General features: G+C 39.0%; 2 protein-coding genes across 2 annotated transcripts; both read right to left on the reverse strand.

The window, feature by feature from the left end:
- Positions 1 to 204: 204 nt before the first annotated feature.
- On the reverse strand, positions 205 to 6,766 carry skp1 (S-phase kinase associated protein 1). The gene is made up of 6 exons (XM_022762804.1): positions 6,613 to 6,766; positions 5,786 to 5,885; positions 5,550 to 5,623; positions 4,229 to 4,372; positions 1,445 to 1,585; positions 205 to 929 (listed from the first exon to the last, which is right to left on the reverse strand). The coding sequence occupies exons 2-6, from the start codon at positions 5,880 to 5,882 to the stop codon at positions 894 to 896; spliced, it is 492 nt and encodes a 163-aa protein (XP_022618525.1). The 5' UTR covers positions 5,883 to 5,885; positions 6,613 to 6,766; the 3' UTR covers positions 205 to 893.
- A 2,273-nt stretch (positions 6,767 to 9,039) lies between these two features.
- On the reverse strand, positions 9,040 to 18,876 carry ppp2ca (protein phosphatase 2 catalytic subunit alpha). The gene is made up of 7 exons (XM_022762405.1): positions 18,553 to 18,876; positions 10,732 to 10,941; positions 10,441 to 10,614; positions 10,232 to 10,321; positions 9,797 to 9,958; positions 9,417 to 9,535; positions 9,040 to 9,192 (listed from the first exon to the last, which is right to left on the reverse strand). Exons 1-7 carry the CDS (start codon positions 18,652 to 18,654, stop codon positions 9,120 to 9,122), a joined length of 930 nt encoding a protein of 309 aa, XP_022618126.1. The 5' UTR covers positions 18,655 to 18,876; the 3' UTR covers positions 9,040 to 9,119.
- Between the last annotated feature and the right edge of the window lie 6,408 nt (positions 18,877 to 25,284).

Genomic DNA, 25,284 nt, shown 5'->3' on the forward strand with positions numbered 1-25,284 from the left:
TGTATTTTTTATGCCTTGGACGCCTCTGATGTATTACTTGTTTGTTTGTTTTTTTTTTGGTTGATGTATTAAAAGTGTTTTGAATATCTTGTCCATGTCTACTGTAATTAAAACAAGGTTATTTCGAGAATTATTATAGTGGGACATAAGTTTAAGGCCTCGCTCCTCAGCCCCTAGTACCTTCAAAACAAATAACAGACACCGACCTTTTTATATGTTTTATTTACTCCTTCAGTATATGTGTAACCATCCAAAAAGCCAGCTTATCTGAGAAGTTTCCTATTCAATACAACATGAATTAGAAATGAGTTACCCAACACTGTGTGACGACACACACGTACTTCAAGTCCAGAGGACATTAAGCGAAAAAAAACAAACATCTTTTCCACCTCAAACCTCACTTTTCCTTTTAACACCTCATCCCTCTCTTAACATGGTTTCACAGAACAAATGCATTTACTGGGCAAAAATAATATTCACCCTTTCATTTCCATTGTCAAAAAAGCCATTTTATTTAATCAATTAACCTAAAAGAAAACAAACATGTCCAGTAAAAAAGACAACCATAGCAATTAATAATAGGGGAAATATGAAAGGACTGTCTTCTAATCTTTAAGGGTACAAAGCCATGAAACCAGGACTTTTTATTTTATGTGAATACACAACATGAGAGTTTGGAAACAGAAAAGAGCTTCTTTACTTAAATTAATAAACACCACACAGGCAAGTTAAAATGGTCATGCTATTGGTATACAGAAATTGAGGAAAGGGGATGTGGGCATGTGGCTCTAAATATACTAAATGTAAATATTAACAAGTATGAACAACGCCAGTGCAACCAGTTAGCAGGGACAATCCTTTTCAGTGTGGTAGTGTTGGCAGGATCTTCCCCTTTACTTCTCTTCACACCACTGGTTCTCTTTGCGTACCTGTGGATGAGAGGAGCGACAAGAAAGAGTCAACTCTCAAAGCTGTGATTCCTCACACAGGTTAGAAAGGTTTGATTTTATTTATGTTTTCTTTTCTTTTCCTTTTTTTAATTTATCTTGAGCAACATTCCAAAGCAATCCAGTTCTCATGAGTTACACCGCCGATCAAAAGTTTTAGCACACCACTTGAACCCCTTGGAGCTGATTTAGCATGAACTGTACAGAAGGTGAAAGCAAAGCAACCTGCATGTGCAAAACATTTGTGTGAATTTCTGCAACAGTGTTGGGACAAACTTTCTGAACTATATTTGAATGCCATTGTATACAGAACACCTCTAGTGTGTTCGTCTGCTGAGTGGATTAAATGTAGGATTTAAGATTCCATGATTTCTTTATTAATTAAACAGACATTTCAATTTCAACAACAGGGAAAAGAAATCAGGTGTTCTAATACTTTTGACCGGTAGAGTATATAAGACCTTTTCTGACAGACAGATGATGGATGGAATAACTACCTGGGCTTCCTCCTCCTCTGTGAAATCATTTTTGATGTTGAAAGTCTTCCTGATCTCCTCTGGGGTTTTGCCTTTGATCATGTTGGCCACCGTCTTGCAAGTGACATCTAACAGGCCTTTGATGTCCAAATAGTTGGCAGCCTAAACAGAGAAGACAACAGTGAGATGAAGAGGAGCAGAGGGAGGTGGCAGGGAGAGGAAGGCTATAAAAGGACGGAATGACACCTTAGACTTTCAAGGGAAATATCAACACTTACAGGTTTATTAACCAACCAACCGAGAGCATTTTGTTTTGGATTCACGTTAGGCACCAAAGTAAAGAGACCTAGCTAAGGAAAAACATTAATGCAGGTGTAAATGCACACAGAATGCACTGTGATCAGAATGCGATTGGATCGGTCAGACCATATCAGTAGGAGGAGGTTGTGATCAGAAGAAAGTTGAAAGGTGCTAAGGCTAAGCAAGCCCAGGAAAAGCTACAAGTAGTAGTAGTGTGAAAGTCTTCCTTTGCAAAAAGATATTCAAAAATGAATGTTGTCATCCATAATATTCATTCCCTTGACCTGGGACACAGCAGCCCTGTCAAATAATTGCATATTCAGATTCAATCACACACGGGCAGAATCGAGCTAATGAGAAAGATCCTGTAGATCAGATGTCATTATCCACTTACAGTATCCAGATCACGTATTAAAACCAAGTCTGAGCAGAGCCTACGGCTTATCACAACACAACGCAGCTGTTTATGCCACTATGATAACTCTAGTGTGTTATCATGACAACAATCATTTTATCCTTTGCCACGCAAAACCATGAGGTAAACAGTAGCAATAGTAATCTTCCAGGATTGTATGCGTTCATGTTTTAAAAAACAAAAAAACAGATAACCAGACAAAAACAGCACTTGATTGAGATCACTAAACAAAACATCACCTCCTGCTGTGTTCCAGTGAACTCACATCCTGTCATAACCTCTTGAACTTTACATACACCATTCAACAGCCACCGACAACGCTTTGCATTCATTTTCATTTTCATATGACCCGGGAGCACCTGCACCTCTGCCTCTAAAGCACCTGTGCATGTAAACACATTCAAACAGCCGGGGGGGAGGTGCTGTTTAAATCCACTCAAGTGACAGACACCACGACTTGTGTTTCACTTCCTGGAAGCCCATAGCTATGGCAACACCTATTTCCTAATCTCTGCTTGGGTTACCTTTCACGTGTTCTGCCTGATTTTCCTTCACATGTTGCCCACAGAAAACTCCCTGTTGTTTTTCCACTTAAAAACAGTCCTTTCAAATCCCTGCCTCTTCTGCGGCAGTCACCCAAACCACCCATCTCCCAGCTGTTGCTAAGCAACTTTTATATCTCTGTTAACAAAATGAAAACTCAGTACTTTGCCACAGTAGTGAGTTAAAAAAAACAGACTGCAGCAAAGGAGGGATCACAAAAGAAATGCACACAAGTAGATGACAAAAGCTGGCACTAAAGCAGAGGAGAATGTCACAGTAAAGGTGATTCACAGTATATCAAATCAGGATTTCAGTGGCTTTTCATGAGTTCCTGATTTTCTGATGCTTCCTCACTGTCAACAACTTAAGGGGATAACTTGGGATCAGTTAGCTCCAAAGAGCGAGTTCAAGCAAGGCAGGGTTTTTGTTCGCCCACTGAAACTAATTCTGCTACAATCACCCTGGATTAACATTTTTGAAAAGCTCTGGTTCAAAACTGGAACACTAGTGAACAGACAGAAACGAGCAATATCCTCACTGTAGAGATGTTCTGGTTTGTCTTTGTGTTCCACAGAGCGCTCGGGCTTGTTGAATATAAAATGTTATTAAACAGAACACTGTTTAGTGTCTCCGCAGATTGATGACATGACATTATGTGGAAAGGTTTTTGCGCCAAATTAAACCCACATCACAAACAGAATGAGTGAAATGAACATTGACATTTTTATATAAACAGAATTCTCACATAGTACTGGTTAAGAAACGTTGTTCAAATGTAATGGTTAAGGTTAGTGTCGGCTTCCTGGGAATTAATGTACAGAGCATTCAGAGAGTCTTCATAACCATTGATTTTTTTTTTTCACATTTTGTTATGTTGCAGGCTTATGCTAAAACTGACAAAAAAAATTCCTTCATCATCTGCACTCAATACCCCATAATTAAAGTGAAAACAGAATTTTACAAATGTTCTCAAATTTATTAAAAAAAAAGGGAAAAAACAGAAGTATCACATAAGTATTCAGTCCCTTTGCTATGACACTTATGCTGTAAAATTTAGCTCAGGTGCCTCCCATTTATCTTGATCACATGTTTCTACACCTTGATTGGATCCACCTGTGGTAAATTCAATTGATTGTACATGATTTGGAAAGGCACACACCCATCTATATACAGATTGTGTGGTGGCACAGAGGAAACCACACATGACGCTTACAATTATTTGTCCTTCTGGAAGTTTCATCTCTACACAGGTTCTCTGGAGCTCAGCCAAGGTGGCCATCGGGATCTTGGTCATCTCTCTTACCAAGGCCCTTCTCTCTTGATCACGCAGTTTGGCAAGACAGCCAGCTTCAGGTACAGTCCAAACTTAGATTGTTCTAAACTTATCCCATTTAAGAACTACGGAGTCCACTGTGCTCTTCCTTCAACCTCATGTTTTTTGTTTGTTTTTTTTGTTTTTTTATTTTACCATAAGGCTCTCTGAACACTTCCTGAATACACTGTAGCTCAATCTAATGTAAATGTAATGTAATGCAAACTGTATTTACCAGAATGAGTTCAAACAAGGTGCCTTGGTCCACTTTAAGGAACTCCTGGTCCCACACAGGAATGTCATCTGTCCTCTTCTCCTTGTTCTCATCGTCCTCAGGAGGAGGAGGGTCATCTTTGTGATGAGTGCACCACTGAATCACCTGGGAAAAAAATGTGTGCGGGCAAACACAAACACAGGCAACTTTAATCAAGGTAAATAAATATGCACGGCATCTTTCATCTCTACATTTAAAACTGTGCACAAAAGGTTTAAATACCACACTAAAATTGTTCCTCTCATATAGTATCACTGTGCGACTTCTTTCTCTTGCTTGTTTTATTCTTTTGGTTTAGAGAAATGTGTTAGATACAAAAATTCAACGTCTCCAAATGGATTAAGAGCATTAGAATCTTAAAACCCTATTATTTAAATAACTGTATGTCTGGAATACAAGCATGAACTTGTTGAACAGACAAAGAAACAGGCCTTCAGATCCCTCTGCTCCCACAAACACGATTAGTCAGTTTACTGACAGGAACAATTTAGCAAGGCCAAGAAGGAATCAAATAGCTTGTGTTTCAGTGAGTGATAGATTAACAGTAAAAAAAAATTATAATTTTGACAATGTTTTGACAAACCACAAACACACTCAGTTGTCAGTTTATTAGTTCCAACTTGTTAAAACAAAGCTGTGTGTGTGTGTGTGTGTGTGTGTGTGTACTACTAGAAATATTATCATTATCCTGTGTTCCATTATCCTGCAGGGGTTTTCATCAGCACCACAAACTACACGCTCCAAAATGACTGAAGTTGAATCAACACCTCTCAAAACAGCTTCAACAAAAACTCATAAAAAAGACTAACAAATTGGCATGTGAGTGCAGAGTACATGGATACAAAATTCAATCTGTTTTTATAGAATTTTTGACTTAAAGCAGCATCATCTCCCCTTCATGTACAAGTCAGATGAAAAACACCCATGGCAATCACTAACTCATGCTTTTTGCTCAAGAAGGGAAAAAAACACCCAAACTACTACTGGAAGATTTATGTTGACCATACACGAGTTTTCTTTATTTGAACATATCATTTGTGAATGTAAATCATTATTGACAACACTGAATTTAACAATTCAACATGAAGGAAACATGTCTAGACATTTTTGAGCCCTCAGTGGGCAAGTTTGACAGTAACAATACTTCAACAAAACAAATCTTTTTTTTAAGTACAAGTCTGACATAGACTGTTTGTCATCATAGGTGTGTGAACATGTGTGATGTGATATGGTCTGTGTGTGTGTGTGTGTGTGTGTGTGTGTGTGTGTGTGTACTTTGTACCTTCTTGAGGATGGCAGCGTTCACATTAGGGAGGGGAACTGGGTCATCGTCTCCTTCATCATCCATTCCCAAATCTGCCAAAGAATCAATGAATGTCACATGTGAATGTCACACATCTGTCTGCACTGTATCTACCAGAAGATGTGGTGCATTTATTTAAGTAGAATGTAACCCCTAGATTAGTGCAGGGGAAAATGCAATGGACTTGAGAGTTTATGATCATTTGAAAGTTATACCTTCTAACATGGTCTTGATGGTGACAGACTGCTTGGCTATCTCAACGTCCACCTCGAAGATTTCCCCATCCGAACTCTGTAGTTTTATTGTGGGCATTATCTGTAGAGTGCAACAATTGGAATAAATAAATAAAGACAGTAAGTTGTAGCTACATTAACACATGTGTACAAACTTTGATTAGCCAACAAAATAAACTCACCCTTTACAGATGACACTAATTCTACGTCTGGTTATTGCTAACGCTACAGCTATCTAACTACTTGACAACTTGTGAGTTATCCCGGAATAAACGGTTCACATAATTAATAATTAATATCTACTGTGGTAACGATACACATGGAAGAAATGTTAACATATTCTAAGGTTACCTACGCGGGCGTTGTTATTAGCAAAATCAAATCAACAGACAAGTGGTTAGCGAGAAGCGCTACCGTTACCAACAAGCTAACCTACGATACATTTAGCTGCCTATTAACACAGGCTAACCGAGGGTAATGCTAACCAAGTAGCTGGCTTGATATCAGATACCTTTCATAACTGAAAACCCTAAAGGGGATTCCTATCATGCATGAAACACCAGAGAGTGCTGTGCGTTTTGGACAACGAAAAATAATCTGGGTTTAACAGTGAACTAACCGGGCAGCTAGCATTACCACGCACAATGCTAGCATATTAGCTTAACGTTGCGCTAGCGCCCTGCTACGTCAGTCAGGCCTCTTAGCAACCACAATCAGGCAAATAAATATGCAAACAAAATATAAAAATAATCGTTTTGATCTCAGTCTTCACAGGTGAACAAAATATAAAACGGCACATTCGATTTTACCGTTAATGTTTTAATTCAGATCCAGAGGTGAAAACTCCTCTGTAGTCAACAGCGGGGCCTGGCAGACGCGGAGGCACCGTAGAGCGGCTGGAAGTCTCTGGATCAACCTGGTGAGCCTGCCGCTCAGAGGCTGACGATCGCTTTGTCAGATGCTGGAGGGAAAGAAGGGGGGTGGCCGCATGAGAGCAGCTTTTCCTGTTTATCTAACCCCGTTTTCATTTTTTTTTTTTCAAAGCTTGACATGTGACGCACTAGTATGGGAAATGTTTTACTTATTTATGTTTATCAAATATATACACGATCAAGTTTAGAGATCAAGCAGATTGATATTGGACTATCGTTTTGTGTGATACAAAGAATGTGCTTGATGCCCAACCCTTTTCTATTTAAGCAACAGAGGACTGTTAAATAGGTCTCAGTTATTTAAATGAAACTAACTGAGAGGTTTAGAGTGTCTCTTCACCGGGAGCGCAAACAACTGGGAAAAATCTGAAACATGAAAAGGAGACACAACTAGACGCTGTTTTATACACTTACCATAAGTGTTTTATATCAAATATTAATATGAAAAGTTACTTCAGCTATCATAAATGTAGTGCCGTGAAAAGAACAATACTTCATTCTGAAATGTAGTGGATTAGAAGTGTAAAGTACTAAACATTACGCCAGTCAATTAAAGTAGACTTCAAGTACCTCAAAATTGTATTTAAGTACAGTCATTTTGTAAATGTACTTAGTTACTTTCCATCACTGTATTTGGGATACAATATATTAAAACTTGTCTTGTCCAGTTAGTTTTACAGTTTTGAAAAATAAGCTTAAAATCTGTGTGCATGATGACTGTAGTTACTGTGTTGTATAATGTAGTGATAAAGCTACCATGGAGTGGCGCTTTTTCCTCAGTGCGCATCCTTTCCAGCTGATTCTGTGGTGCCTTCAAGTACTCCTCGAAAGCTGATGTTCCCAAACTTTGAGTGCAAAAGTACCATTTAACCTATTTCTGTATGTTGCATCACTACTGCTTTTTTCATACATAACATACTAAAAATTAGTATTTTTCCCACCCCATGTTATATTGTTTTAAATGTCAAGCAGCACAGCACTTTAGCTGCAGCAGTGGACAAATGAAAGCAAGTATGCACATTAGGCATAATGTATTTCATATACTGTATGTCTGTATGACAACAAACAAACAGTAGGAAAACAGTAATATTATCCAAGCCAAAATAAATAATAAACAAATTACAAAGTAATATGTCGCACATCTTTAACTCAATGTAAATCCTGCCTTTTTTTTGGCTGGTTCATTTGTTTTACTCATATTTACATTTATTTCTGGTAGTGCTTGAAAACTATTCTGAGGTAAAGACTATAGAATCTTATAGTCTAAACTTAATAGTAAATACTTTAGCTTTTTTGAACTTTTTCTTGATAAAAGAAACAAACAGCTATCTAGTTGACAGATAGTTCAGGGTACCACTAGAGTGACACTGTCCAAGAGGAAGGCAGCCATGAGTGTGTGCAAACCTTTCCAAAACACACCCTGAACTAATTCCTTAAATGTAGCACTGCCAGCCAAACTGCGGGCCAGATGGCTGACCTACTGACTAGTTGGTGAACTGGCGGATTTCCAGGTGGTTAAATTCAAAATTAATTACAGGTCGTATGTACCTAACTACAGTTGTCATCTAATTAAGGGCAAATTTTTTCAGTATCATAAAAAGAAAACAGCACATTCACATCAAGGAGCCACCTTTGTCTTTATTATTCAAATGGTTTGGTTAATACAGACTCTGTAGTTCAGAGGGAGTCAGTGAGTTGATGTGGATGAGCACTCCATCATCTGTCAATCATATAGACCAAGCTGGGTAACTGCATAAGAAGTTTTGCTTAAAAGTTACACAGGACAAAGAAACCTTGTGTAAACCTTGCCTGATGGGGGCTTTATTTGTAATTTGTAATTTAAAAAAAAAAGAAAAAAAAAGAAAAATCAAAAAAGAAAAAAAAAAAAAAAATCTGTAGTGTGAAATCTTTTTCATCTTTTGACATATGATACATTTCTTTAGATTTACAAAAGTGCAAACAGATCATGTTCTGATCTCCTAAATATAATAAGCCATGGCATGTGGGATTCAAACAGCCGCATCTGAAGTAGCAAATTTTTGTCTTGGACCTCGGTGCCGTCAGTCAGCTACACAGGTACAGGATGAGGAATTTAAACATCACTGTTGTTGAACATAGTGGGAGGGATTTTCAATACAAGTCCTCAGGTCCTCAGCAATGAATATTGTAATGATTATGGCACACACCTTTTGGTCCATCCATAGACACACAGACATTGTTTTTGCTAAATGCTTAAATAGGTCTTTGTGTGGATATACAATGTGCACTGCTGTGTAGCCCCCCCAGTCTCCCACCCTCCCCTTCCTCATTCATGCTGTTATCGGTTGAAGGTCATATATCATGGCAATACTGGACTTGACTGTACAAGGGTCGAAGGTCAGAGTTTACAGGAAGTAGTCTGGGGTGCGACGAGTGACATGAGGCTCCCCTCTGCGAGGCGCAGGATCAAACTGCAAGCTGGGTAGAGGAGGGAATAAAAAGCAGAAAAAAACATTGGCTGTTTAGCCATTTTCATGTCATACATATTCTAAGTATAATACATGTCAGCAGTGATATTAATATTTTGCACATAATTTGCATTTAGCAAAGCCTATAGCTCTAGCTAATGTGAAAAAAATACTCTAAAGTCATGCACAGCTTCAGCTTCACCAACTCTATTTTTTTTTTTTAAATATACTTACAATGAGTATTTGAGGGTGTCATCTAGTTCCATGATAGCTGCTTGGTTGCCACAGCGGTAGCAGTAGTTGGGAGCACTAAATATTGTCACCACATTCCTCTCATGGCACCAGTTGTAACCCTGGGGGAAGCAGATGTATTATTCACTGGAGATGTATAATTCAGGAAAAAAGTGTTACTATAATGCAGATCTGAACTGCACACCATGTTCTTGAACTCAGTATGACAGAGCTAGCTGGTGTTTTGACTGTCCGCTCTTTTGCTTTCTAGAGCAGTAGGAGTGGTTCTTGACTGTAGCTGGGAAGTTTATATACTATAACAGCCACTTTACATAACTAACAATCATTCAGACGTCTGTACAAACATGCATGGTGACACAAACCTCCATAACCAGCTGGTGGGCACGGGACACCAGTGTGAGGCGGTTGGCGTGGTTGAAAGTCTCCGAGATGTCCTGACCGAAAGTGTAGCCGGCTCCTCGAGGAGAGATGCCCCAGCCACCGCGGTCGTCAGGGTCTGACCACAGCAGGTCACACATGGGACCCTGCGGAGGGCAAAGAGGAGGAGGAGGATGTTAGCAAGGGAACACTGACACAGCTCTGCTATTGATTAACTGAACAGCTACCATCTGCAAATATAGTGAATTATGGAGAGAGGAGAATATCAACACATTACTTCCTTTGTGCTTTTTATGTATTGGTCATGATCAAGTGATAACAGTTATTTTCCACCAAATCTTGTCCTTTTCCATTAAATTCTTTAGCTTTTGATATCTTTGCTTTTGAAAATTATACACACATTTAAGTATTGTCTTTACCTCATGTGGCACTTCCTGTAAACGGTCCAGTGCTCTAATGTGATCCAATGTATCTATGGACGGTGACAGGCCTCCATGAAGGCAGAAAATCTGTAAGGAGAAGAAGAAAATTTGACAAAAACATTAAATTCTATCAAAACATTAAGTCCTGTTCAGTCACTGCACAGTCTATATTTATAAATGTGAAACCAACCGACGTTTATTCTCACCTGAGAGTCTACCAAGGCAGTGAGGGGGAGGTAATCGAACAGGTCTGTGAAGTACTTCCAAACATTGGCATTACCATATTTCCTTAGGCACTCGTCATAGAAGCCATACACTTGTGTGATCTGTCTGCTCTCATGGTTCCCTCTGAGGATTGTGATGCGCTCCCGGAAGCGTACCTGAAACACGAGCAGAGATGTTTTTTTTTTTGTTTTTTTTTCTAGAAAGCCCTATCAAATTTCAGTTTTGGAATAAGTCAAATGTGTGAGGACTTTTTAAATTATTAGAATACTCACCTTAAGTGCTACTAGTAAAGTGACGGTTTCTACGGAGTAGTACCCTCTGTCCACATAGTCTCCCATAAACAAATAGTTTGTGTCTGGAGATTTCCCTCCGATTTTAAACAGCTCCATAAGGTCATGGAACTGGCCGTGCACGTCGCCACACACCGTCACAGGACATCTCACCTCCTGAACATTTGATTCCTTGGTGAGGATCTCTTTAGCCTAAAAAAAACACCAAAAAAAAAAACACACACACACATTTAACTGTGGTTCATGGATTGAAAAATAAAGAAAATTAAAAAAAAAACATTTAAAGTGAGAAATACCAAAACTCATACAACCAAACCCAAAGAAGCTTAAAGCTTCACAAAAGTCAAGATGGTCCATTTTTATAAAATATGATCATACTCATAATCCTGATGTCTATTTAGATATCAAATAATTTTTTTTATCAATAACTTGCCATTTTACTTGTATACCATTTTCTCCAATTTATGTGATGTGTTCTGCTTTACTGTGTTCTGCTAATTCAAATGCAGGAAAATCCATGTGACCCTGCACCGCAATCACATGCTCTATACACTGTAATTTTCTATCTCATTCTTTGTTCTCCATCTTTATTTCAGGAACAGACAATTTCCTGCCAGCCTCTCTGCACAATTTCCACATCGCTCTCCAGTGGGGTCTACATTAAGATGCTACACAGTGATTACAACACAACCCCCAACATCACCACCATAATCTCTCCAAGGAAATAAACCCTGGTATGTGTGTGTGTGTCTAGTTTTCTGTGGGCCTGCCTTGCAACACTTGGAAAGACAGCTCTGGTTGCACTGCAACATTTCCTAAAAATCAATTAGTGTGATGCTTCAAACGCCAAGGAGTGGAGAGTGGAGAACAGTTGCTGGTGTTTCTGGATGAAACACTTGGTTTACTCTGATTATTACTTTAAGAAGACTCAGCTCTAGTTAGGAGAGCTGTGGCAGAACAGTCAGCCACTGCATGGAAAAGTCAATCTGGACTAAAAAGAAGTGTATGACTCAGTATGTGGCCTACAGCCCTACTGTTTTTAGAGGAAACACTTGGTTACTGTTGTCAGCTGATTCAATGCAAACGTGGGGACACTCACACACTGATGGAACACTCAAAATATTTAGAGGATTTTCTTCCGTGGGTCAGCTGATGCGGGATAAAAATAGGCTAGAGGTCATCATTTGGCTTTGTTTAAACCACCTTTGTGTGAGAAGTGACAGATTCTCCTTTTTTTTCCTTTTTTTTTTTTTTTTTTACATATGCAGTTCTAAGCTTAGTTAGCTTTTAACTAGAGTTGCTCTGATTCTAGTATCAGAAATGCTTACGATACAGCCTAAAACACTATATGGAGAATCATTGTGTATGCCAGTCTATGCACCAATCCGATTCCACAGTCATGTATTGATAAAAATAAAAGAATTGATTTCTGGTTAATAGCAGGACGGTAGCTGTTGGCTGAGGTCACTAATAGCCAGACCACCTATTATTACATTTTGACAGTGTTTCTGTTTTAACCGGCACAGCTTTTCTAGCATCTACATTCATGTGATGCTACTCAATGCAATGAAATGAGAGCTGGTTGGAGGGATAAGATGAAGGGCATATGACAGCTACAGGCTACAACAGTTTTAAATTCTCTTTCCATATATTGTCAAGCATGAAAAGACCCAAAATGAACGCTGTAAGTGGACTACTCGATTATTATATTTAAACAGCATTTGTATAGAAATGATTGTCCCAAGCTTTTTGATCCATATAAGCTGTTGATCACTGTAACCATAATCACTATAAGCAGTCTCCACTGTTTATAAAAAAAAAAAAAAAGAAGTACTTGTTCATGTTTTACAAGGATTAAACCTGATCCAGGCCCTACAACAATTATAGCAATCATATCACATCCATGCATGGTTAGTAGTATACAGCTGTTAAAGATATTTTTTAATGCATTGGTATTGAATGGGTTCTTGGTATGAAGACTGAAAAGCGTGCACCTCCGTTTGATTTAAAAAGGAAAGCAAACATTCTGTTAATAATTTTCAATAAGCAGCTGCCTCATGATTGTGCAGCCTTTACCAGTACTGATTAAAACAAAGCTAAAAATAGGGGAAAGCTTTAAAAAGTACTAATACTAAATCTGGAGACCCACAACAACGCCTATTCCTGGAATCAGTGTAGCTTGGCAGGCCGGTCTGACTAAGGGGGTCGGTCAACTGGATGAGCTCTTTTAAGAAGCTTGGGAGCGAACAAAGCTCAGCCAGAGAGAGAAATGCTCTGAGCTGAATGATCACCAGACATGTCTGACTTCCTGAGCCGTGTGAGAGCAAAAAGAGAGACATATGGAAATGGGGAGGGCAAGGGTTAAGAATCACACCAGCTTTTTATACTCCAGCCATTTTCAAGCGTTTACTGATATGTGATTCTAGAGAAAAGGTCACTGTCCAGCCACAATAGGCAGGGGTTGTTGAGTTCTGTGTGGTTCATATAATTGTTATCACATAACAGGCTCGTTGAAAGCAACTGCCGATTTGGTTTGGGCAAGCACGTGCCTCCTTCCATCTAAATGCCTGGTGTGTTGTTAGTGGGAACATTTTGAGCAGCCACTGACGTTTCACATCGATCCATTTCAAAAAATAAAATGTGACCAGGGTGAGAGAGACAGGGAATTGACGGTGACAGAGTGCTGAAGTTGGCCTGTCACCCCCGGCAGATGGGACAGAGAGAGACAGACCCACAGTGACCAGGACAGGACTGCAGCACTGCACAATGCTGACCTATATTACAAACAGATACGTACACACCCTCCACGTGCCTATACTACCATGTGGCAGGAGGCCTTTCACGATTGGGCTCTGGGTGACAGATTGACCAAGGCTTCGAACTCTAAAGCAATTGAGTCACTAATCCAGAGAGAATATTCCACATGCCTGTATTAAAGTGGAACAGCAATATATTTTTCATCCACCCCTTTCCTCCCTTCCTAATTACTGTGAATGAGATGAGGGGAAATTAACAAATACGGGCAGAAAAAAATGCATTTTAAGTAGACCAGGTCATTCTGTCTGTGATCCTCCTTACTATTTACTGTTCTAAACCTTAAGCTGTCTTCATTAAGTATTACTTGGGTTGAATTGGAATGAGCATTACCTGAGGCATTACATGTGGCAAATATAAAAATAAAATAAAAAAAACGTTAAAAAAATGTGGTAGGTTTGGATAGTTAATCACGACTTTTTTTTGTCATGGTTCGTGACAACTTCAAGGACACTGTGGCTACCGAACAGTACTACTAGAGGGACATAAATATACTGTGAATTAATCCTCAAGATCTTTGTTAACATCTTGCCAGAGTGTTATTGCTGCAGTGTTGTTTGGTTTTGTTCAGCCATGAAGGCTATAACTGATTAACTGTCCAATTGGTTCTGTTTCAAACAAATCTATATTGCTTTATGAAACATTAAGATATATATCTATTTTAAATTCAGATCAGTAGACTCCCTTAGGAAAAAAAACATAATAGACAGTGGGTAGAGTGAGTAGAGTTACCCAATCGAAGACAATATAATTTAAAATGCCATCTCTTCCCCCCAATTCATTAGGACATCCTCTAAAATTTACTTTGCCAGTGTATGACTCTATATGACTCTGTAATTTCTTTTTAATTTATTTCTGTGAAGTTTTTATCCTCTTAATTCTCCACCTAATCAAGAGACTTTTTCATCTTTAATGAAAACCCCACATATGTAAATAAATAAACCTCATTGTTGCTGTTGTAGTCAGAGGTTCCAGTTACAAGTTGACATCATAATCAATATCTATCACCTGCACCTTATTGTAAAAATATCTTGTAAATAGCCTAAAATGCCTTTTCATTTCATGATCATGTAACAAAACATTGCAAGAAAAACAGGACAGTAAACGAAAAATAAAAACAGAGTTAAGTTATAGTGGATTAAATATTACATAAACCTAATGCAATGTGACCTGCTTCTTCTGTCACCAGGGCAACATCTTCATAACTCACTATTTAAGCTTGGATTTAGTGATAACCTCAAAACCATTTATTCACGAGGCGACGAGTCACAGCTTGTACCATGGATGACAGCCCAGTGGTGAATGAAAAGATGACGGTAGATATGACGTAAGCACCTCGCCCAAAGTACTCTGTAGCAGAACCGACCACAGAGGGGCTGTAGGGAGGGAACCTCGGCCCAGATTACAGCCCTGCCCAAGACATTAGATGCCACACAGTCAACAAACTTCTTAGTCGAGTGCTGAGAACTGAAGTCAGCGTTTTTCCCGGCTGCCGCAATATAATCCCATTAAAGTGAGATAACACAGCCAAAGGTTCTCCTGGAGACAACTTAGGGCAAATTAAGCTTGACGACTAGGCAAAACTACAACCACAAACGATGACCTCACTCAATAAGTTTATAGTGGTTAGAGGTTAAGCATCTTCCTAACAACAGCACTATAATCAGAGTGGAAATCCGCACCATGAGCAGCTAAATGATGGCAAACTGTCAGTGTTGTCAGCTTTTCTACCATGTGTGTGAGTTTTGCTGAGATGCCAACAACCTTTTAATCAGCATCAGACATTTTGACTCAAGTGTGATCACGAGGATCACCGTGTTGCTGCATACTAATTGCTAACTGCTAATTTCTCTAAGTACAATAGTGACATCAATTAGCAAACAAAGCTTTATTTACTGCCATGACAAGCTGCATCAAACTAGTTTGAACACAGACAAAGGTCATACAAAAGACTTCACTCAGTGAGCTGGCCAAATATCGCCACATGACCTAATGATTACATCACTTCAGATGATGTCATGTGATATTTATGTTTGACAATGAACTTGGGTGAAATAAGAATTTCCTCAGCTTTCATAAGGAAATTTCCTATTTACATTACTGTACCATTTTGCCTTTTATTTCTTTTCCGTGTACAGCACTTTGTAATCTCCACTTGTAGATGATTTAAACTAACACAAGACAAATGAATTGGATCCAGCCTAAATTGTCAGTAAACAATGCCTCATAAGCGTATCAAATGAGCAAAGACATAAACAGCACAGGGTTTGACCCTTAAAAGACAGAAACAATGTTTGAATGGTTATGTAACTCTCAAAAGATTTATTTTTGAATAGAGAAAAAAAAACAGGTCATGAAAAGGATATGTCTCTATCTGAAGCATATGTTGTGCATCTAATTAAATTTACTGTGTAACTGGCAAGGACATAAAACCCATTTCCAGTGAATGGAGGATTGTCTGCAGTCACCTAATTTCAACCTGTCAACCAGATCACACTATTAACTGATCAAACAGATGACATCACAACTCTGTATCCAAACAATATTTGCAAAATACATCATGAGCCTTGAGAGAGGGAAATACTGCAATGCTGACAAACTGAAAAATGTGCATCTGATTAACAGGATAAAGCTTATAGGTTTTCCCTTGTCCCTGTGCTCTGGACACCAGACAGGAACTCTGGTATGTTCTGCCTTTTTGGAGACAGCTGGAAAGAAGAAATGAAAAGACTGAGGACAGTTTGCACAGCACATCTCATTCCTCCACACCCCCATACAGCCCAAAACAGAGACAGCCGTTCTCTGAGTCACAATGAACACTGTTATCCTGAGTCATACACTCTGATCCCCTTAGCAACAAAAGCTTTGATAGTGTTAGTGATGCAACTCATAATCAATCATATCCTCTGCTATTTTTAAATCGGGGAGGATGTTGTGTAGGTACATTCTGCTGAAGATATTAAGAGAATTCACAGAGGGCGGGTGGATAAATGCAGGTAGACAGTAGTTTGGAGCAGCTGAGTTCATATACGCTGTGACAATGATAGAGCCTCAGGGTGAGGAAACCACGCAGCTTTCCTTTTTCCTCTCGACTACTTTTATGGCATCTTTGCTGCATTAGGGAGGAAACAAGAGAGCAAGAGGAAAGAAAAACAAAACATTATTTGTGTAGCTTGTTGACTGTGCTCATTTTTCCATCATATTTATAACTAATAACTGTTCAAAGGGCTCCCCAGTCAATCTGTTTTTTCTCAATCATCAAAGAAAGATTAGCAGAGCCAAATACATGCTCACAGCTTAACTAGTTTAACTTCTTGAGCTTACACAGGACTGTCACAGCATGGTCCACCACCACCACTCTGCCCCATGGAGATGGCTCACGTCCCAGTTTGGGTTCTCAACCCATGGTGAAAAACGGGGCTAAATAATGCATTTGCAAACTACTGGAACTGGCCGTATCAAAGCTGGGAGAAAAAAGAAAACAAATGCTGGGATTAACAAGCCCCTTGAGAATAGCGTGCCCTTAACCTTCAGTGACTAGCACTCCAAACATGGTAGTGGGTCTAGTTTTTGTGTCCTTTTAAGAGCTGGGAGGGATACAGCTGCAGTATAGAATGAAAAAACACTACAGGCAACTAAAAAAAAAATATGTCCAAATGTAGTCTCTGTTATCATGGTTAAATCTAACAGTAAATACGAATTTAAAGAAAACCAAGATACCAGAAAACTAAACTGTCAACCATGACTTCTAACACTGACATCCAATAATCAGAGATAGAGGTGTCAATTACTCCAGCAGTAGAAGCCTAGTAGGGTCTGCAGCATTGGTTGGATGCTTACCAACCAAAGGAGGAGCAGAGAAAAAATATCATGGTTACTGAAAATAATGGTAATGGTTTGTATTCAGTTTGTAGTTTGCATGAATAACTATAGAAGTTAAATAAAATAAAGTTCACCATCAAAGCCAAGATGTGCTGACAACAACTCTGTGACCACACAAATGGCAGTGTCCGAGGGAAAGTCTAGAAGTCTAATAAGCTGTCTGTTTGGTGGTCCACTTTGTTTTCTGTCACAAAGTTATTTTTATTACACTTGTCTCTGTGCTTCCCTGAGTAAATGACACATGGAACAATGTCCTGGAAAAGTGACCCAGAAAATGGAGCAGAGGTATAATAAGGGGTCAGAGGTGAGATTTGCCACACACGTGATATATTTTTGGCCAATGAAGTCATGTTTTAAATTTGATAATTGACTACTTTATGGCCTAGTAAACACATCTGCCTCACTAATTATTGGCTTTACAAGTAAATGAGAAGCTAGATGAGGAACAAGGGGTCAGAGGTTTATTGCAACTTTCTTGACAACCTGTAAGAAATGCAGAGTAATCATACATAACAGATGAAAAATTACTGAATGGTACTGTAACTGTACAGTAAAGGCCAACCTGCCTCTCCATGGCTTCAATTTTTTTTTCCAATAAGTGCTTCTTTGCTGGAAACTTTCACTTATCTTTTTTATTTTCAACCACGTACCTGTTTACATACATACAACATGAGGTATAGTTACAGTACTAAGTAAGCAGTCGGTCATTACACGTACAACGTTAAGCGGAGTTTTACTGCCACATCTAGCTAAAAGAGATGCTACAGGTCAGTGACAGCCTGAATGAGGAGGGCTGTAGATGTGGTATGTGACTTGAATTCACAGTATGGCTGACTGTCTGGCTGGTAAACCCTCAGTAAGCGACGACATGTGCTTGTAATTCACAATTTCCAGACATTTCTAACAGGCAACAGCCCAAATGCCCTAAAAAGAGAAGGCTAGCCGCTCATAATGATTGTCAAATATACGCACAGCGCAGTGAAATGTACACTATAGACGCCATTTTAAGAATGTCTGGAAGGCGGCGGTAAGGAGACAGAAGACGTTGACAGTTATTTAGGGTTGGGGGGGGGGGGGGGGGGTCATTTTTGTTTTTAAATATCTTACCTTTTCACATAGTGTTTTCACTTGTCCCTCCGACAGCTGCTTGCATTCGTTGAGCTGCTCGATCCACTGATCAATTTCTTTTGTAAACGCCTTTTCGTCCATTTCTGTGTGTTTTTCGGGGTCGCCGCAGTTTTGTTTGCCGAAACCTTAGTTTACTTCGTTGAGGACACGACTGCCTCGGATGTTCTTCTCTTTTCCGGAGCTTACAAAACGGCCACAGAAGGTGCTAATTGCTCTCTTATTAGAAGAGGCATGGACCTCTGGCTGCCAGATCGCTATGATTTGACTGAATTGAAACTGAAGAGAGGGAGGGAGAGACGTCAGTTTGTGATCCACCCTAGAATTGAGTTTGTGTCGAGTTACCCCGCAATAAAACGTCATACTTCCGGTTTGTAGTTTCTTAATAAAAGCATTACCGCGCACTGTGATTAAAAAGGCCCCAAAATGAACGATTAAATAGACCCTCCAGACATGTTTGAAGATGTATAAAATGCTTTGAATCATTTTCTTTTAGGGTTGAAAAAAGATCCAGAATCCACATAATACCTGAAAAATGCAGGTACTGCACTTATTTCATTATTGACATATTGACATCAGTTTCCTCAGCAGTAGCTAGAGTAAGCCCTGCTTACTTTGCTGGTCTATCAGCGGCGAAAATAATTTGTTTGTTTGTTTTTTTATTTGTTTTTCTTCTTACTCTCTCTCTCTTTAACCTAGAGATTAATCATTGTATGTTTGTTGAATACTATTGCAAAATTGTAAGTCTATAATGGTTTGAGGAGGAAATGAGCTGATTCTTTAGAGGTTTTAGATTTTTTAAAACATCTTTCAAATAAATTTCTGTATACAGAATGAGAAAATATGCTAAAATACCTTAATTAAAACTTTTTGTAGCAAAATTTACCGCCCAGTGGGAAAGACGTTACATCCGGTTTAAATGGTTGATTGTGTTCAGCTTGACGTAATATCAGAGCGCCGCCCGACAATCGGAGACCAATGACGGCAACTCTGTCATTGGTTCAGCGAGCTGCTTCCTCTGCAGTTTTATTGGCCTGCCGTTTAATAGAGAAGTTACTAACACACACCAGAGAGAATACATCATCGCTCCCCTGGAAGCATGTTGTGAATTTTATGGTTTCGCCATGATGTCACTGTTATACACCGAGCCAAGCCCGCATTAGGTAAACAAAACAAAAGGCAACAAGTACCTGTAATACCTGATAGCCTACAATGTTTAAGATTCCGTATTCACTTCACAAATATAGGCTATGTCATTCAATCGCTACTCCACAGAGATGAACATTTCTTGTATGGTATTTTTGATGTGTAGCCTAAAGGGTGTATAGCCTACAAATAATTATTGATTCCCCAGAGAACCTATAGTCCCAAAGCCCAGTAATATTTACTCCCAGCCTGAGATTCAGTCAGTAGAGGGTTTGATAAAAATAACTAAAAAGGCCAAAACCTGTAATTGCTAACACAAACAGTCAGGTTATTCTAACAGTGTTGTCTGTTTATACAAAGCCGGATACAGTCTTTTCCTCTGTGCCACAGGCTTCCATTGTTATCCAAAAACTATTAAAAACGCTTCAGTGAGCCACATGGTTGCACTTAGTGACATGTTCCTTCATTAAAATCAATACTGAGTAGATCCCAAATACACTCTCCTGTTACTGTAAATATTCACTTGCACACAAAATCCGTGGCTCAAAATATCCCCCAGCAAGTGTTCTATTTACCACTTTTTATGTATTTGCTAAAAACAAACAAACAAAATGAAAGTATGTGATAGTCCCTTCTCTACATAGGGACCAACAGGCAGACAGCAATCGACAGGCTAGAGAAGATGGAAAATATTAAGAGGCGGACTAACACACTGTCAGTTTTGCTTTTTTCATGGGATTTGTGGAGACAAAACTATGGGATAACATCAGCCGTATCATAGGCGTATGTTCATTACATCGAAGCTTTCTGGTTTGAACTGGTTTAAATGTAGCGGCAAATGTTCCAAGGCATTTTCACACATCAGTGACTCTGTGATTTGACTCATTTTGACCATTTGATCTTATAGTGAGAAAGCTGTTACGCTGTTATCACATCATGTGATCACATCAAGGCAGGCCTTTCCTTGAATATAAAAGTGCTATCAGTGGAGAACTGAAAATCGTTTGCTCAATAAGAAACACACCTCCTTAAAATCTCAGTTAAACTGTCAATGTAACAAACCAACATCATTTTAAATGAGCATTCAGAATGAGACAGTTTTATCAGACAGAGCTTTGGTTAACATGTAAAAGCCTTTTTGTCAGCAGTTTGTCTTTATCTTTCCAGTGTAAGAGATTCCCTCCAGCCTCAGACTGTGATTCAGTGATTCAGAGCCTTTTTTTTTCTTCACCAACCTCCTCCAGGGGAAATAAAGATACTGACAATAATTTCCCTTTGTCTGGACTCTGTAATGCCAACAGGATACACATGTCTGAAGCTGTAAAGGGAGTATCACAGGTACAGTCTGTTCCCTGCGGAAAATATTTTGTTCCTTAGCTCAGCATGTTGTGTGCCCTGCCCTTACAAGTTACCATTACTTTACATTGGGAATGAGTCTCACATGAATAATCCACAGTAGGATGGCACCAGTTTGATTAATACGTGAGAATATTAATAACTATCCTCTTCACCTTCAAAATCACAGAACAGAGAGGCAAATCTGTGACATAATCCATAATCTACTTGCTGTGCAGGGGACTGACATTAGGAGACTATTTGTAAAATATTCATTTGAACTGACAGACTGAAATAAATTCCATTAACAAAATTCTGGCTGTGATTCACTGATGAAAGTTTGTTGCATGCTTTTAAAGGATTACTTTGGCATTATGCAGCTGGTTATCTTATTTTTGCATTACAGCTGGAAACTGGGGTGAACAGTGACTTCAAGGCTACAAGAAATAACCCCTCATAAAACCACAAATTGTCCTTTTTTAACACTTTGGTTCTTGTACGGATTGAAGACACAAGACATTACATGTTAGCCGGTTAACTCCTGCTGTTTCCAGTCTTTGGCTGGAGCTGTGTATTTAACAGACAGGCATGAGAGTGGTAAAATCCAAAATCCATCTGCACCCACTGTAATGCGCACATTTTCCATTTTTTATTTCTCCCGCATTGTGGAAAAAAAACAATCAAAACAAAAAAACACTAAGACTTTAAAACTGCTGATCATTCATCAGTTATTTCCCCCAAAAGTACTGAGATTCCTGTCTGTTGGAACAAAAACTGAAAGGAATTTCAAGACACATTCATTTACAATGACCTGCTCACATTTCCACAATCTCAAGCCAAACAAACGAGACATTGTTGTTCCATTATTTTTGCCTGTTTTACTTTTAGTAGATCTGTAGGGTTTCTGCTCTGTATGACCTCTGTAGTGCAGATGCAGGATAACCTGATTCTTTGTGTTAGCAACAGACCATCATAACTCAATGGGAGGGACCTGTGCCAGACACTTGTCAGGGATGCTGTAGATAGAGGTTGACAGAGGCCACAGGTGTCACTTTAAACTGAATAACAACACACCACCCAGGAAAGCAAGAATACATCAACCTGACTTTAGTTTCTTTATGTGTGTCGTGTGTGTGTGTGTGTGTGTGTGTGTGTGTGTGTGTGGGTGTGTGGGTGGTGTGTGTGTGTGTGTGTGAAAGGTTGACACAAACCCAGCTACAATACAATATTCCTGGGTCCATTCGGCCCACCGTTCAAAATGCAAACCTCTGTCTCTGCCACAAAAAGACAGCACACATCAAACAAGAGCGGTGATCAAAGGCCGAATCTGCTCTTCCTTTCAGGGCCGCTCGCTGACGCACTGAGACACAAGTATCACATTAATTTATAATCATGCATGTCTTAAATGAAACCTGTTAGGTTTCCTTTGTAAACACGATGAAACACGAGGCAAGATGAAAGAGGGTGAAAAATGGAGGAGGCAATATGCTCAAATTAAACAGGGGTGGTTTTTCATGTTTCACTGCTGGCACCGACCCAAGACAGACACTTTTACTGATTATTTACAGGAAAGTGCTCTTATCTTCATTTACAACCATCAAGCACTAGGTCAAAAAGACAATTACCTTCAAAACAGTTTTGTTATCATAAACACAGTTCTCTTGCAGATTGCATCAGTGAGGGTGGGTGTTGTCCCGCTGAAATCATCAAGCATTTTTGGTTCAGCTCTATTTTAAAAAAGCAGCAGTCAAATAGTCCCACATAGGGTGTGTGTGTGTGCTGTAATGACGCATCTCTCAATAAGTTCTCTAGTTAAAAAAAAACAAAAAAACAAAACCAGATTAAAATGTGCCAGGCAGAACCACTGCACTGTGGTTATTCTGTTTTTCCTGATTGAGCCTCTCCTGCAACAACAAACCATCTAATCATCCACATTTTCGAGAGCGCTCTCCTCATGATTGAAAATCCCCGTTTGCACGTTCACAGTGAAAACAAGCAACCATTTTCTGCTTTGCACAGACTTGAAACAAAGGCATCAGCTGCATCCTTGAAGAAAGAAAGAAAAAAAAACCCAACCAGTATCTCCCTCTGGATCATGGTAATCAGTTTCAGATCAGTCGTTTCATTATCTGCATCTTCAGATGTGTTTTGTGTTCATTTTGTTAAAAACAAATTCTGGATCATGCTTATACTCCATAGCCCTCTGGCTCATGATAAGCCTGTATTTCATCAAGTATCAAGTCTCAAAAAGTGTGACCCTGTAGCCTATTTTAGATCATGATAAGCATCCTCTGGATCGTTGTTTTCCACATTAACGTTTCATCGATCACTTTGGAAACAAGCTCATCCGGCCTGTCTGTTGTTGTCACCGTGGCTTCCCCGGTGAGCCGACTGGGCACTTTTCCAACCTGGCAGACCCCAGCAGCTAAATTGCCCTACTCATGTGACCATCCTGCCTTCATTTAGTTTATCTCTTTGAGGTATTTAGCCAAAATCCTGTTGCATTTTATCTTATCTTATAGTGTCTTATCTTGTGTGGTATTTTATACTTTTAAAAACCCCAGTCTTTTTATATTTCCTTGTGTTTCTGTTATATGCTGTTTTGATGCCTTTTATGTCTTACGTTCAGCACTTGGAATTGCCTTGTTGCTGAAAGGTGCTATAGAAATAAATTTGCTTTGCCTTGCCTGGCTTTGCAATTAAAAAAAATAAAATGGTGTTGTAAAACTTTCTCCTGTGAGAAAATTTCTTTCTGGGATCTGAATTTAATTTGAAGGATGCGTCAGGGAATCATTTTAGATTATTCCATATGTGTAACAAAAGTGCAAAGTAGGAATAGACAAAATGAAGTTGTTGAAGTTTTCCTTCACTTTTCATTTCCCCAGCGTATGCATATCTATGCCTCTCACTGAAACTACACAAGAAAATGGCATCTATCACTTTGCAAACTGTGAACAACCTGAATAATATGAAAAGACATTTTTAACAGGTGGATTACACAGTTGGTTAGCTTTCATCATTTAGCTTCATCCAACTGCATGCATGTGTCCAGTGTCCCAAAAACTCTCTATCTCTCTCTCTCCCTCTCTCTCTATTTCTCTCTTCGTGGAAGTGATGACATTTCGACCACCATTGCATAAAGCGGCAAGCAACAATGGCAGAACAATTCAAGAGCTTTATCCATAGTAACATATCTCTCAGCCACACTGTGGCAGGAAGGAGACACTGTGAGCTCCAACACGCCATTAAGGATACACCAGGATACATGATTCTTTTATCACCAACAATCAAATGGCTGCAATTCATCAGAAGGCTTTAGTCTCTGTTGTTGTGGCTGTTTGATTGTAAAAAAAAAAAAAAAAAAGACATTCGGATACCTGCTGCTGTTGCTGCTGCTGCTGCTGCTGCTGATCAACATCTAAATTTAAATTCCCTGTGTGTGCCAAAGAGGTTTGGATAAAAGCCCTTTTAATTCCAGGCGAGCAGATGCAGAATGCATGTTTGATGCTAATGCCAAGTTATCAGGTTGGCCGAAGCCTCTTGTAAACGACACCACCGGAGACATGTGTTTATCTGTGATGCGGCAGAGGGAAAGATCATGATAAATGGCTTGTTGTGGAAAGTTGGATACTGTTTGTGATATCAGATTTGAAGAGGCAGTTAAAACCCTGGAGGTGGGTGGGACATTGTGCCATCCTTAACAATAATAACAACAGCTTATTAGGCACACATAACACTCCATCAACGGTGCACTGTGAAGTCATGTGATGATTACCCTCTGCATAACCTTGAGATGCTCCAAATAAAGACAAGGACACAGGCAGACTGCAAGAGACAGACACATACATTAGCAGAGAAGAAGCCCACGGTTTATTCAGTAGTAGTTTTAGATACATACATAAATATACTACAGATAAGATAATTAGAAAACTTTTGAGGATTACTTTTAGGAAAATACTTTTACATTACACAAATCAATAAAGAAAATGTATTAGAAATAGAATAAGAAAAAGAAATGTGCTGTATACATTGTGTATAATATGGCACATGATGGACTTTTTTTTAAATCATTTAAAATCTTATTTTCACTCTTTTTAGTTTCATTGGTATTACAGATGTTTGCTTTTTCAGTTTTCCTTCATCTACCTCTTCCTATCTGTCTGTTGGAGAAAATGTTAGTGATCCTTTTTTTGCATTTCAGACTAAATATAGAGAAACAGATATAAAACAAAA

The sequence above is a fragment of the Seriola dumerili genome, unplaced genomic scaffold (genome assembly GCF_002260705.1).
Source record: "Seriola dumerili isolate Sdu_G_001 unplaced genomic scaffold, Sdu_1.0 BDQW01000449.1, whole genome shotgun sequence".
Classification (NCBI taxonomy): Eukaryota; Metazoa; Chordata; class Actinopteri; order Carangiformes; family Carangidae; genus Seriola; species Seriola dumerili.